The following is a 12,723-nucleotide window of genomic DNA, read 5'->3' on the forward strand; positions in this document are numbered from 1 at the left end:
TTTGATACAGGACAAGTGCCTGGGGAAGAAGAGAGAGTGCCCTGAGAAGTCCTTCCCTATTTCTAAGCTTTAATACGTATTATTTTCTGCCAGCAAACATTACAGAGTTGTGAACCTTGTATGTTAGAATGCAAAGCTAACAGCAAATGCTGAAATATTTCTGCTTTTCTCTTTCTGTATAAAATATCTCCATATTAAGTTTCTGTTTGACGGAATTATCCTAATCAGATTCTGAGTAACCAAAAAGATTAATAAAGACATGACTTCCCATTCTAAAAAAATCTTAGCCTTTTTGCTTTTTAAAGCACAGCTACAGGAGAAAGGAAGGAGTCCTTGTCACTGAGCACAAACAGTGCAGAGTTCTGGGAGCACGAGCACAACACTGCTTGTTCTGAACTATCTGTATTGACTTGTCACTGCTATTAACATTGAAAAGAAACAATGTAATTTTTCCTTTTTTATCTGACTCATTTTTTACAGAGCTAAGCACTATTTAATTCTTTGTTGTCATTTTCCACTATTTTTCTTATGCTTTTTTTTTTCTTCAGTATAATATGTGAACTTGGTCTACTTTTCCATCAATTAAAAGCTACACAATTATTAACCAGATACTTTTTTAAAAATTGTTTTGCTTTTTTTTTTTTTTAGGTTCGGATAGGAGTAATAGCTAAACATAGAACAGTAGGCTATTGCTTTTTCCAGCTGAAAGAAAAATGATCATGTATTTTCTGCTGGAGCAGACATTGTTCTCTGCAAAGCTTTAAGTAAAGGAAGAGACAATCCTGGATTATGAGTGCTACTTCAATGTGTGCGCATTTCTCAGCTCCAGCTGTAGCTTTTCAACTTCAAGGACAAACTGATGTCAATTCAGACAAAGCTGTTGCGTGGTAGGAAATGTGATTTGCTTGAAATATAACATGGAAGTGCCAAGGTAAGCTCTAAGATCTATTTTCTTCCATCTCTGACTTTAAAGGTGAAAAGCCTTTTAGAAAATCTGAAGGTAAAATGGCTGCACTTTCTTTGGGCTTCGAGTTTAAAGGTTAGGCTTTAAGCTGAGTGGATAATTCTGAAGAATCTAGTTTCAAAACTGTTGTATTTTTTAAAATATTTTTAGCACAGTGTTTTCTCCATACTTCAGATGATGATTGAAGTTTTGTTTCTGTATCAGCTAGTTCAACTGAAATGAGTATAAGCTCTTGCTTTTGAATCATTCAAATTTCTGCAGTTAACCCACTTGAAAGGCTTGTTTCTGTCTGCAAAGTCCTGATAGCAGCCAATTTCATCCTTACAGTGTGAAAGCTTCCTGACTACAAAGTTCTGACTCCGCTGCTAACACTCTCTCATTTATTTGGGCTAATGGTTTTATGTTCTTTGAACTAAGCTTGGACACTTCCTCTTCTTTTCGTGCTCTGAGGAAACAGGAGCCTACGGCAATTGTGTACATAGATTATAGAATCAATTTTTCTTATCATTTAGAATCTATACATCTTGGATTAACTTCTATTTCACTGTAGTTTCCATTTCTGCTCCAGCTCTGATGTGTCAACAGAATTCTAATTGGACTGAGAGGGATACGACTCTTTCACCAGACGCTTCACAAACTCTGATCATTAAATCAATTCATATGAGCTGCTTTCAGCCTATTACTCTGTGATGCTCAAATTGGTCAGAACTGAAATTTACATTTGCTTCGTTGGTACAGACATCTTGGAAGAAATTAAGGCCACTTTTGTTACTGAGTGACACAAAACTAAGTCCAGCTCTGTCACAGGAAGACCTTTACCAGAAAATACAAATTCACAGTAAGACCCCAGGCTCATTCCATCCATGAGCAACACAAGATTCCTTAAAGGACTGCACACGTACATTGAAAAACTACTACACTAGAAACAAAATAGCCAAATAGAGAGTTCACTAAACCATAGCTGGGAGCTATGCTGTGGCTACCCATGTGTCTGAGAATGAGGTTCTTCTCAGAATCAGTGAAGTCTTACTCTAATATTGTTCTTCTACAGCTTTAGCATCTGAACTGAGAGCTCATAGTGTTTTTTGGATGCGTTTTTTACTTGGACTGTAATCCATGCAACTAAGAATGCTGAGCAAGACATGCTGATGTGGATTACTTTTACTCTTTGTCTTCAGTCACAGGGTCAGTGCCAGGGGCAGGTTGCTGAGCAAGACACATCCTTTAGATGAGGCACTACAAGTGGTACTACATAAAACCATAGGTTTTTCAAAATGATATGGGAACCCATCTGGGTAAAGTGAGTAAAAGTAGAGTGATCATTACCACCAGTTTAAAAGCTGCAAATCCATGCTAACATAACTGCATGAGAAGGAATGATACTTACCTCAACTGTCTTGCAGGTCTCCTCCAGCTGTGTGACTATCCCTTGCACTCTGTCATTGCTGCCCACCAAGACTGCAATGCCGTCACTCAGCTCCGACTTGGTAGTGAGAAGAGAGCAGGAAAGAGGGTGTTAGACAGTCTGGGGGCTCTGGAAGCCAGCCATCTACCATCCCATTTTGGAGTGGCCCATGTAAGATAGGGAGCAGGGGATGAATGAGCCATACTAAGGTGTTAGCTGCACTTTTCACCAGAACCGTGGAAAAGCATTCTGATGTTTGTTTCCTCTCCTACAACAATCAAAACACTGACATTTTGAAAGTGGAGAAGCTGTGATTTGGAGAGGAGGAAGCACTTTCTTCTAGGAGGTTCTTCTAGATGCTTTTATCTAAAGCACTATGCTTCAAGAACTCTCAAACATTCCATTGGGGCTTGTTGACAGAAAAATTTCTTTCTTTTTTGTTTTATTTGATTTTCTGGATCCAGCCACACCACTGTGGTATTTCCCTAAGGACTGTAGGTCTCAGGCCTGGAGAAAAGGCGGTCCATGGACCTGTAGGGACCACGGGTACCATGGAGGTTCTGCCATGAGGGCAGTGGAGCTGGCAGCTGTGCTCAGAAAGTAAGGGAGAAAAGGGGGAGAAAAGGGAGTCAGAGTCACTGGCACAAGGCATACAGTGGAACCCTCTCATGGAGACCAGACCAGTGGGAAGGTGGAGGGCCCTGCGGTGTGATGGAAAGGAAAAATGTGGAGGGAGGAAGGAGCTGGAAATGGTGAGGCAGAGACCTCTGTGTGGAGGAAGAATGAAAGTACCTGCCATAAGTGACAGAAGGAAATTACCTAAGTGTGGAGATGGGGATGATTCTGAGATGTCTTTAGAGGAGGAAGCTACTCTCTAGAGAACTTACTGAGAGTTCAGAGGAGGACAAGGAGCCCTTGGCATACTGATGTAGTAATCTAGCCGCAAAGGCAACGATGTCTGTGGCCTCTGCGGCTTTGTAAAGGGTCCTTTGAAGCATATGTCCCTTAGCCGCTGGATTACACATTCAGCCTTGAGCATGAGAGCCACATTCCACAGGCACAGTGGGAAAGAAACCACTGCTTGCAAATTTCTATGGAAAGAGGGCATGGATTCTATCCAAGAAAATTCTTCCCTTCTCTCTCCTTTTTTGATCAAAAACAATTCTTGTAACTACTTTTCTAAAGCGACTTCTCATTTGTAGTTTTCACACACAAGTATCATGCGACAAAGTTGGAGGCTGGGACTGCAAACTTGGCCTGTCTGATTGCTTGGCCCACCAGGGCCCTCCAGAAAAATGAGCTGTTTATCTCATGAGGATAACCCAGTGACTCAGGTTTTAAATTAATACTGTATTAAAAATAAACAAGTCTTTTACTGGTGACAGCAGGGGCAGAGGCTGTTCGGTACTTCCTGTGCTACCAACTATTGAATATTCCTGCATTCAGTTGCAGACAGAGGTTTTTCACTTATTTTTTTCTTTTTTGTAACAGATGCTTAAAGGCAAAAGTGCATGATAGATAGCAGTTTAATCTGTAATGGTCTGTTCTCTTTCCATCCTGTGCTGGCAATCATACTTACTGTTCTAAGAGCAGTGACAAAAAGAGATTAGGAACCCCCAAAGGGAGATCCTCAGTTTCATGTTAAATCTTGGTGTAAAATGTGTAGTCACTGTATTAAGAAAAAATGAGTCGTCTGTGTGATTTCTCATAGATTTATTTCTCCATACTCTTAAATAGTTTCAACAGATTTGTGTGAGCCCCTTACTCTCAAACACGAATGAAAAAGGCACCCTCAGGCCACTTTGGAAACTTACAGGAAGCTCATGGGAATACCTTCCTGTTGATCCCTTCAGTTGCTGGAGATAGTAAGAAACAAAAAGATATTTACCTTCTGTTGCTGGTAAACATTTGTGAGAGGAGCAACCTGACAGTCTTTGTGGGCACCAAAGACTTTGCACAAGGAGCAGGTGGGTATTTCACAGTTCAAACAATAGATATTGATTCTCTCATCTTCATGCTCTTCACACATTGGCAGGTCACACTTTTTTTCAGGCCTGCAAAAGAGAGTAAGTTTAAAACAAACTTCGTCTCATAAGTTTCTGATGATAATACTGAGGGTATCAACATGACGTAGGGTACAATCACACAGCAGTGTGAGGCTGAGCTGAATACTTGTGGTATATTTAAACCTGTCACAAAGGATGACTAAATAGGCAGAGGTACCGTTTAAGATGCTGACATGATAGGATGTGAGAAGAATATAGTAATGTGACTTCATATTGCGATCTGAACTGGGAGTATGACTGAGTTCTCACTCATATTTAAAGAAGTAAATAACCTCACAAAGATTGGTCTTAGACTACCTATGTACTTTAGTCAGTATGTTGCCCATCATTTGCCTGAAATAGTAAACATACATAATTCCTTTAGGATTCATCATGCAAAATATTGGGTACTTGGCCTTGAAACAGTGAAGCTGCTATGTGGGGAGCTAAATTGAAGTAGGTGTCAATGGGCCTTTGTGTACCATCTATGATTTCTGCTAACAATCCTTCTGAAGTCCACATCAGGTCTGCCAATATCAAATGGGACGGAGTCCCTGCAGCCTTTACACCATGCCAGCAATCAAAATAAGGTCTCACACAAACTAATTTTAGCTGCGCAGCATGCGTCTAGCTGTTTGGACTTGGTGATCCCCAAGGTCTTTTCCAGCTCAGAAGATTCTGTGACTCTATATCCTGTATACTGTTGAGCTTTTTAGCAGTAGCTATTTTGATTGTACCAGCCACCATGGTTATGGGTTAAGCAAAAAGTGTGTGACCCCCACCTATGCTAAGCCAAGAGCCATCACTAGACTCACTGCCTCAATTCCGATCTTCTCTTCACCAAAATGATGCAGCTATGTACAACTAGTCAATCCCTGCCATTACAGGAACCAACTTAGTTGTAACTTCCTTTAATAAGCTACTTAACTGACATGCCCAGTGTAAGAGAAAGCTCTGTCCCAGTCTGTATGGGCAGGCTGATGCTTTTCTAAGCCTGTGCACGTAAGTGTGTGGCAGTGTGGTACTGGATGGGAGTAGCAGAATGATGGAGGGAGTGTGCCTGGGGGTTCAAACCTCCAAAGGTTGCAGCTTCTACTGTGGCAGAAATCTTTCCAGTATTATTCATTATAACCTAATGCCTGGATGGAGAACTATGACTCACCTGTAGCAAGTGGAGCAATGACAACATAGAAATATGTCATCATCCGTGGTCAGAAATACTTCCAGAAACTACAGAATTTAATGGCATTCTAAATTGAAGCTTTTTCCCGTGTTTTTTAGACCATTTTTGCAAGGAGGCAACCTGTCATTCATTCTACTGAAATTATTTAGATTATGATACATTAGAGTTTTTCATACAACTTGGTAGAGAGGACATGGAACTTATTTTTTAATAACAAAGTACAGGTTTTCTCTTCTTAAGAAAAAATTGAATGGAATGTGATCAATTAAATGAGTGTAAAAAAAAATCAAGCAATAAAGAAAGTGTCTCATACCTTTGTTTTTTTTTAATTTCAAGAGGGCACTGGGATTGAAGGGATTTCTAGGAAGAACCTGTGATCTTCAGTATAATACAATTTACAAAAATAAAATGAGAAGGAACTTTCCAAAAGAAGTTTGCATTATTTGGGACAGATTTTCAGCACGTTTACATAAGGCCCTTAGTGTGTCAAATCAAGCACCATTTCAACACTAGTCAAAAAAGGTGTGTCTCTGCTGTAAAGTATGCTTCAGATTGTTTGCAAATGACTGCAAAAACCCCATAAAATAAAATATCCATAAAATATCCAGATGTGCACCAGTGCGAGGGCCCACATGTTAGAGTAATAAAAGACAATATCAGTGCGATTAATTAAGCCTGAAATAGCTGTTCTTCCTGAAAATGTTTACAAGGCCAGAAATGACTAGAATGTTATTTGACACTGGAGTCCTACCAGTTGCACGAAAGACAGACACATAGTACAGGGCAATGGTGTCAAGCAAGTCTGGCCAGAAGTAGCCAGCCTTCAAAGGTACCGCGAGGAGCTGGAAGAAACCTGGCAGAACTCTCTGAACCCACCAGGCCCTGAAGGCAGTGACAGAAGCCTAGAAGTAAACACATTTACAGCCTGCTTCTGAGGCTTTGCAAAAGGAGGGATGTTTTCAGAGGAGATCTGCTATGTATAGTATATGTCAGTGTAGCAACAGCTGAAATGCAGCTCCTAAGTGTAAAACAGCGGCTGCTTATGAAATGGAAGATTAAAAAGTAGACAGTAGGAAAATGACACATAGCTTTTCTTGAAGAATAGATTCATCATAGATGTGGTTGTGACCACAATTAGCAGGTAGCTGTAACAGCCTAATAGCTTTATGTTCTTGTTCTCTGGCTCTGCTCTTTGAGATGCTAAGTCTGCGTTTGAGTAACACAGACTTATTCTTTCCCATTCAAACTGGATTTGAACCTTAATGGGCAGGTGTTGTGCTTTTTCTATGGAGAGGAGGGTTCTCAGCACAGGAGAGGCCACACTTGGAGTAGTGTCCAGTTCCGGGCTACACACTACAAGAGAGAGTCCAACAAAGGGCCCTGAAGATGAGGAAGGGACTGGAGCATCTCTCTTGTAAGGAGAGGCTGAGACATCTGGGATTGCTCAGGCTGGAGACAAGGATCTCATCAATATCTACAGATACATGAAGGGAGGATGCAAAGAGGATGGAGACAGGCTCTGTGCAGTGATACCCTGGATGTGGGCCTGGGTAACCTGCTCTGGGTGTCCCAGCTTTAGCAGTGGTTAGGCCAGATGGAGCCAGAGGTGCCCTCCAATCTCAATCATTCTGTGATTCTATAATTTGGTGAAGAATTTGAAAGCTACTGGGGTCACAAAGGAGTGTATTCTAATTAAAGATATAGTAAGACCTCAGCAAAACTGACATTAATAAATTGATATGTAGAAGTGGATTTATGCAGATTTACATCCAGGGTGACATTTATGACCTCATACTCACATTCCTTTCTCACTTAAAAGTAAATTCAGCTGAGCTTGACAGCGAAGCTGCCTATCTTGTATAAAAAATGCTATTGTATTTATTAACCTATTCACCAAGTCAGGCCTAAATGGCACAGACTTAAAACAATTCCACTCCCATTGCATACATCTCCTAGCATCCTGGGCACTTCCCTTTGTTGAACTAAATGAAACTCCTGCTGTCCCATGTCTCTAACCATTTATCCTTCTGATAGGAAGAGCAGCCACGTAGTGTGCCAGCCACTCCTCACAGTTCTGTATCACCTGCAGATTTGCTAGTGGTAATCTCCTGCCCAATTGTCCAGGTCATTAATGACAGTATTAAACTGCACTGGCGCCAGTATCAACCTCTAGCTACAACTGGTCTGCACCTGACTTTGTGCTGCTCCTCATAACCTGCTGGTTTGGCAATTCAGCCAGTTTTCAGTCCACCTCACTGTCCGCTGTCCACTCTAGACATTATTTCATCAATTTGTCAATAAGGACATTATGAGAGACAGTGTTGAAAATCTAAATAAACCACACCCACTGTTCTCTTGTTCACTGAGTTTGTCATCTCTTTGCAAACGGATGTTGGGTTGATCAGGCATGAATTGCACTTTGCAAATCCACACTGACTACTTCTGATCACCTTCTTATCTTTTAGATTCTGAAAATGCATTCCAGGAGAGATTGCTCCAACATCTTTCCAGACGTTGGTGTAAAGCTGATCAGACTGTAGCTCCCTGGATTCTGCTCCCCACGCTTCTTGGAGATTGGAGTGACATACATACGCACCACTACTGTGAATTCCTACCCAAGCAAAGCACTGGTGAAGTTGAGGAGGAGCTCTTCCCAAGGGGGCTTGGAGAAGATCCGGGTGATCTCTATACTAATCTCTTTTGCTGTGAAATCTGTGGGGCTTCTCCTGCAGCATCCTTGCATTGTGACTGACCCCTCCCTCATGCACAGACCTGTCCATCTCCCAGGTCCAGCCTACCTGAAAGCCCATGTATTCCCACAGCCCATACTGGACAGCCACAGCCTCCGTTGGGAGCTTGAGATGAGGCCTCTGAGGTGTCAGCTCCTGGTGGTGCTGGGCACATTGCCTTGCTGTGGATCCCCAGTGCTACAGAGCCCACACACTCTGTTCTCTCCATGGCTCCTGGCCCCTACTGTGCTGCAACTGCTGCTCCACCTGTGCACAGCAGGGCCAGTCTTCACCTAGTACTGTCCCTTGTAGGTGCAAGGGAGGAGCACACTACAAACCCTGGAGGTGGATCCAGCGGACATAGAGACCCCAGCACCCTTTAGGAATATCTGGCTGAGCTCATTAGAGACTGTGAGGAGCTGCAGCCTCCTGTAGCTACCCTTTCCTGGCAGCAACAGGCCCCCTGAAGCTCCTCAGAAAGTTCAGGTGATCAGTGGCCTATAGACTTTCAAACACTGGAGTAATATTTTAGCTAACTTTATTTCTGTTGGGTTCAGCACTTTGCTTTCCTTTAAAGCTTTGCAGGAGTCACATCCTGCTTGAATATTTTTCCCCTTGTCTTGCTAATAGATACTAAATCGGGCAACAGGTTATGCTGTCATCGGCTGGAGTCTGATGTGCAGCATGATAAAAGACAAAAAAGTGATGTAACTTTTTGTAATAAGAGTGGCTTCCTGAGAGAGCTTTGGTAGAGCCTCCCCATCTGATGGCACAACTCCTCCCTCAGCTTTTATTTTTGGAAGAAAAATGCCTTAATTCATACAGAAACTAAAATTAGGACAAAAAAATATATATTTTTTTTTTGAGATAAATTATTTTTGCCTAAGCAGGAGACAAAGCTTGCTCCTTATTTGGATTTCAACCCCTCTCCTCAGCTCATGCAAAAGCTGGGAACTGGCACTTTTCTGGCATGTACAGTTGTTATGGTGAATTATACCAGCAGGAATATCTAGGGGAAGAAGGTCCTTTTCTGGAAGTTACAGGAGCTGCCAGTCTGAAGGGCTGTCTTGGAGAGAAACAAAGGTGACACCTCTTCCTTCCTATGTACCTCTGCCAGAACCAGCCATCAGACTGAGGAACTGATACAAAAGGAAGAGAAGATCCAATTTCCTTTAACTTTTTTGTTTTACTGGGACAACACAGGGTAAAGCAGTGGCAGATCTTGCTCACACAACCAATGGGAGCCTGAGGAATTTTAGGCAGAGGGAGATAAGCAGCTGAAGCCTACAAAGTGCTAAATAGTTTAGATAATGCTGTTATGCATTGTTGCTGCTATGTAACCCTGATAATTATTTTAATTCTGAGGACATTCATGAAGGTTAAATAAACACCTGAAAAGATTAAGCAAACAGGGGCACTAGACAGGTATCTATGCAAATACATCATTCTGGATTATATTTTTTCCTATTCTCCCCTCTTATTCATGATGTTGTATTTTTGTTCTCTTCAATTGCTTGAAAGGAGGTTGTGGCAAGGTGGGGGTTAGCTTCTTTTTCCATGTAACAGCAGTAAGACAAGAGGTAATGGCCTTCAGTTATGCCAGGGTAGGTTCAGGTTGGGTATTAGGACAAAATTCCTCTCAGAGTGTGATGAGGCACTGGAACAGGCTGCCTGGAGAGGAGGTGGAGTCACTGTCCCAGGAGGTGTTCAAGAAATGTGTAGATGTGTCATTAAGTGACATGGTTTAGTGGTCATGGTGGTTATGGTTTGATGGTTGGACCAGGTGATCTTAGTGGTCATTCTCTGATTTCGTTTTAGAAGAATTTTCAAAAATCTACTAAATCCCTTATATTTCCATTTAACTGAAATTGGTTCTGTTTGCCCATGAAATACGTAGGAACACTGAGCTGAAGTTTTCATATTTTTTTTTAAGTTTAATACAACCCTTAAGTTGGAAAAAGAAATGTAAGACACGAGGCCATAAGTGTCCAGCTTATTTGGTTGAGTGCAAAACCCACCACTCTGCTGATTCATTTCCTCAGATATTTTCCTGACTCAAATAATACTCGGATATCAATGACACACATGAGCATAGATGACCTTCCCTGGCCACAGAGTGCTAAGGGCAGCATGAAGAAAAATTTTAAGCCAACTTCATGCTCTCCAGTGTTTTGGAGCTCAAATCCATGTGCAGCTACAACTGTTCTGCGAGGACTCAAACAGCCAGGAATAGCCAAATCCACTGCTGTGCTCCAAAACAACCTCTGTGCTGGAGGAAGGTAGAAGTGCCCTAAGCCACCCAAGGAGCTGGGTCCACTGCTTGAGTCTACCTGCTTCACCTCTGTGATATCACCTCTGCTATCCCTGCAAAGCCCAGCTGCTTGTGGGAGGAGGCCAGGATTATACCTTCGTTCAGGTGTACAAATACCCTGCCTTACAAACCTGGCCCTACAAGTGCATACTGGTGACAACAGCCTGCATCACTGGGTGAGAGCTGCTTGCTTAGTGGCCTGGGACCAGCCTTCACCTTCTTCCTATTATGTTCCCCAGTGTGGTAGCCTGTGCCCAGTCCAGCATAGGGAAAGACAGATGAGATGTTGTTCTATTGCTGGATTCCTAACGTATCCATTAGAGGCACTTAACATTTGGAGAATTTTTAGGATTAACCTGTTCCTCTGCCCTGGGATTCTAATACATAACCATAGCTCTGATACATAATATTTCTAGCTGTTCTTTCACTTCTACGGAATCCTAAATAAGACTCGATTTCATGTGTTCCTGTTCCTAGCTGACAGAAGTTGAAATTTTTTATTGTGTTTTAATGTAATGTTATGATCCAGGGTATTTTCTGGGTGCAATTCAGCTATCTCCTTGTGTATTCCTTAGGATTTTCTAATAAGGTTTGAAATCCAATTCCTTTAGCATGTGAACACACGGGTTAAAGAGAAATATGTTTGTTTGAATAGCTTATAAAACAAACAACATGAATCTAGCTACTTTTCCCTCATTTATGAGAATACCTTTGTTGACTACGGGTAAGTACTGCTCAAGGGAATGAAAATGACAGTTGTCTTCTGTAAGTGGAAACAGGGAAATCCAGCATCTATCTGGATACTGCTTTCAGAGCTGACTTCACTGCACAGCAAGCAAGCAGGCATGCACAGCAACACAACCCCTTTCTGTATTTCTAAGAGAGAAATTAACAAGTAAACCTCCTGTCTGACAAACAGAAAGACCAGAAGGACACCACAGCAATCCCAGTGGTGTCTGCTTTTGTGGCAGATCTCCCACGAAGAGTACAAGTTCCCTTGTTACCTTGTGGACTCCTGCTTGTATATATCAATGATGTTCTCCACCAGCAGGTTCCTCTGCAGCCCGTACACGCCGTGGCGGTCAAGGACCACTTCATGCCTGCAGGAAGGACAGCGAAACCGGCCTCCCGAAGCCACGGTTGTGCCTCCCCTGGTGGGCAGGTAGGGGTTCGAGGCCTGTTCTTGCCAAGCAGCACAAGAAGAGGTGAGTAAGGCCACGTGCAGCTTTACCAAAATGTATTTTGACAAGGCATCGTTTTTGGCGCATGACAGACCAAAATCTGATGAAATCAGGGCACATCTCTCTTCCCTCTTCTGCCCTACCAGCCCAAGGAACTCTGAGTCAAACCATTCAAAGCAAATATCTAAAGGTCTACTGGGAGAAACTGCTGAAGCCATTTGGTTGAGGCTCACAGTGCTGCAGTGATCTGTGCTAGAGATAATGCAGCTCCTTCAAAAGCACCAGGGCAGCCCCCCCAGCCTCAACATCTACAAAAAGCAATCAACTGAGCTGGGCGATACTTGGCTTTTCCATTCATTCAACTGAGTGCTGCCCAAATCTTCAGAGCTTTCCATGGGAATGGACCTACCTGGAAAATATCACTGGCACATTTCCTGCACAGGTTATGCTGGCAGGGCAGGATGACCACCGGCTTGGTGAACATCTCCAAACAGATGGGGCAGATCAGCTGCTTCTCCAGGTTATCCATGGTCTGTTGCTCTTTGGAGAAGGACTTGTAGCCCAGAGAAGTGCTCATCCCTAGCTTTTCCAGGGGCATATGCTCAGGATCACGGCGTCCCTGCTCAGTTTCCGTGTGAATTTTCCTTGAAATAAATCCAAGGCTCCGGTGCGATCAGAGGCACTCTGGGCTTCGTTCACTGGAGGACATTGTTTGAAGGGGCCGGAGGGAGCCGGGGCTGTTTTTAGCAGCACGGCGTCACGAGATGCCATTCTGCCGTGCCCATATAAGCTATGAGAGGAGGATAGGCTGGGACAGGTGACAGCTCCAGGGGCTGGGGGGGCAGTGGCAGAGCCCTGGCTCTCCTCACTCACACATGGTGGCCTTCACCCCTGGGAGCAGCCGA

General features: G+C 42.9%; 1 protein-coding gene across 2 annotated transcripts in view; it reads right to left on the reverse strand.

Moving 5' to 3' along the window:
• Positions 1–12,416, reverse strand: part of TRIM55 (tripartite motif containing 55) — a 35,983-nt gene extending 23,567 nt beyond the window's left edge. The window contains exons 1-4 of one of the 2 annotated variants that reach the window (XM_042840096.1): positions 12,228–12,416; positions 11,642–11,814; positions 4,258–4,423; positions 2,352–2,447 (exon numbers count right to left, since the gene is read on the reverse strand). In XM_042840096.1, the coding sequence (XP_042696030.1) occupies positions 2,352–2,447; positions 4,258–4,423; positions 11,642–11,814; positions 12,228–12,416 (624 nt within the window). The remainder of the gene's footprint in view (positions 1–2,351; positions 2,448–4,257; positions 4,424–11,641; positions 11,815–12,227) is intronic. The other variant, XM_042840097.1, reaches the window with a different exon arrangement.
• Positions 12,417–12,723: the final 307 nt, after the last annotated feature.

The sequence above is a fragment of the Centrocercus urophasianus genome, unplaced genomic scaffold, assembly GCF_019232065.1.
Source record: "Centrocercus urophasianus isolate 14NV4802_14NV808 unplaced genomic scaffold, USGS_Curo_1.0 seq_11, whole genome shotgun sequence".
Lineage (NCBI taxonomy): Eukaryota > Metazoa > Chordata > Aves > Galliformes > Phasianidae > Centrocercus > Centrocercus urophasianus.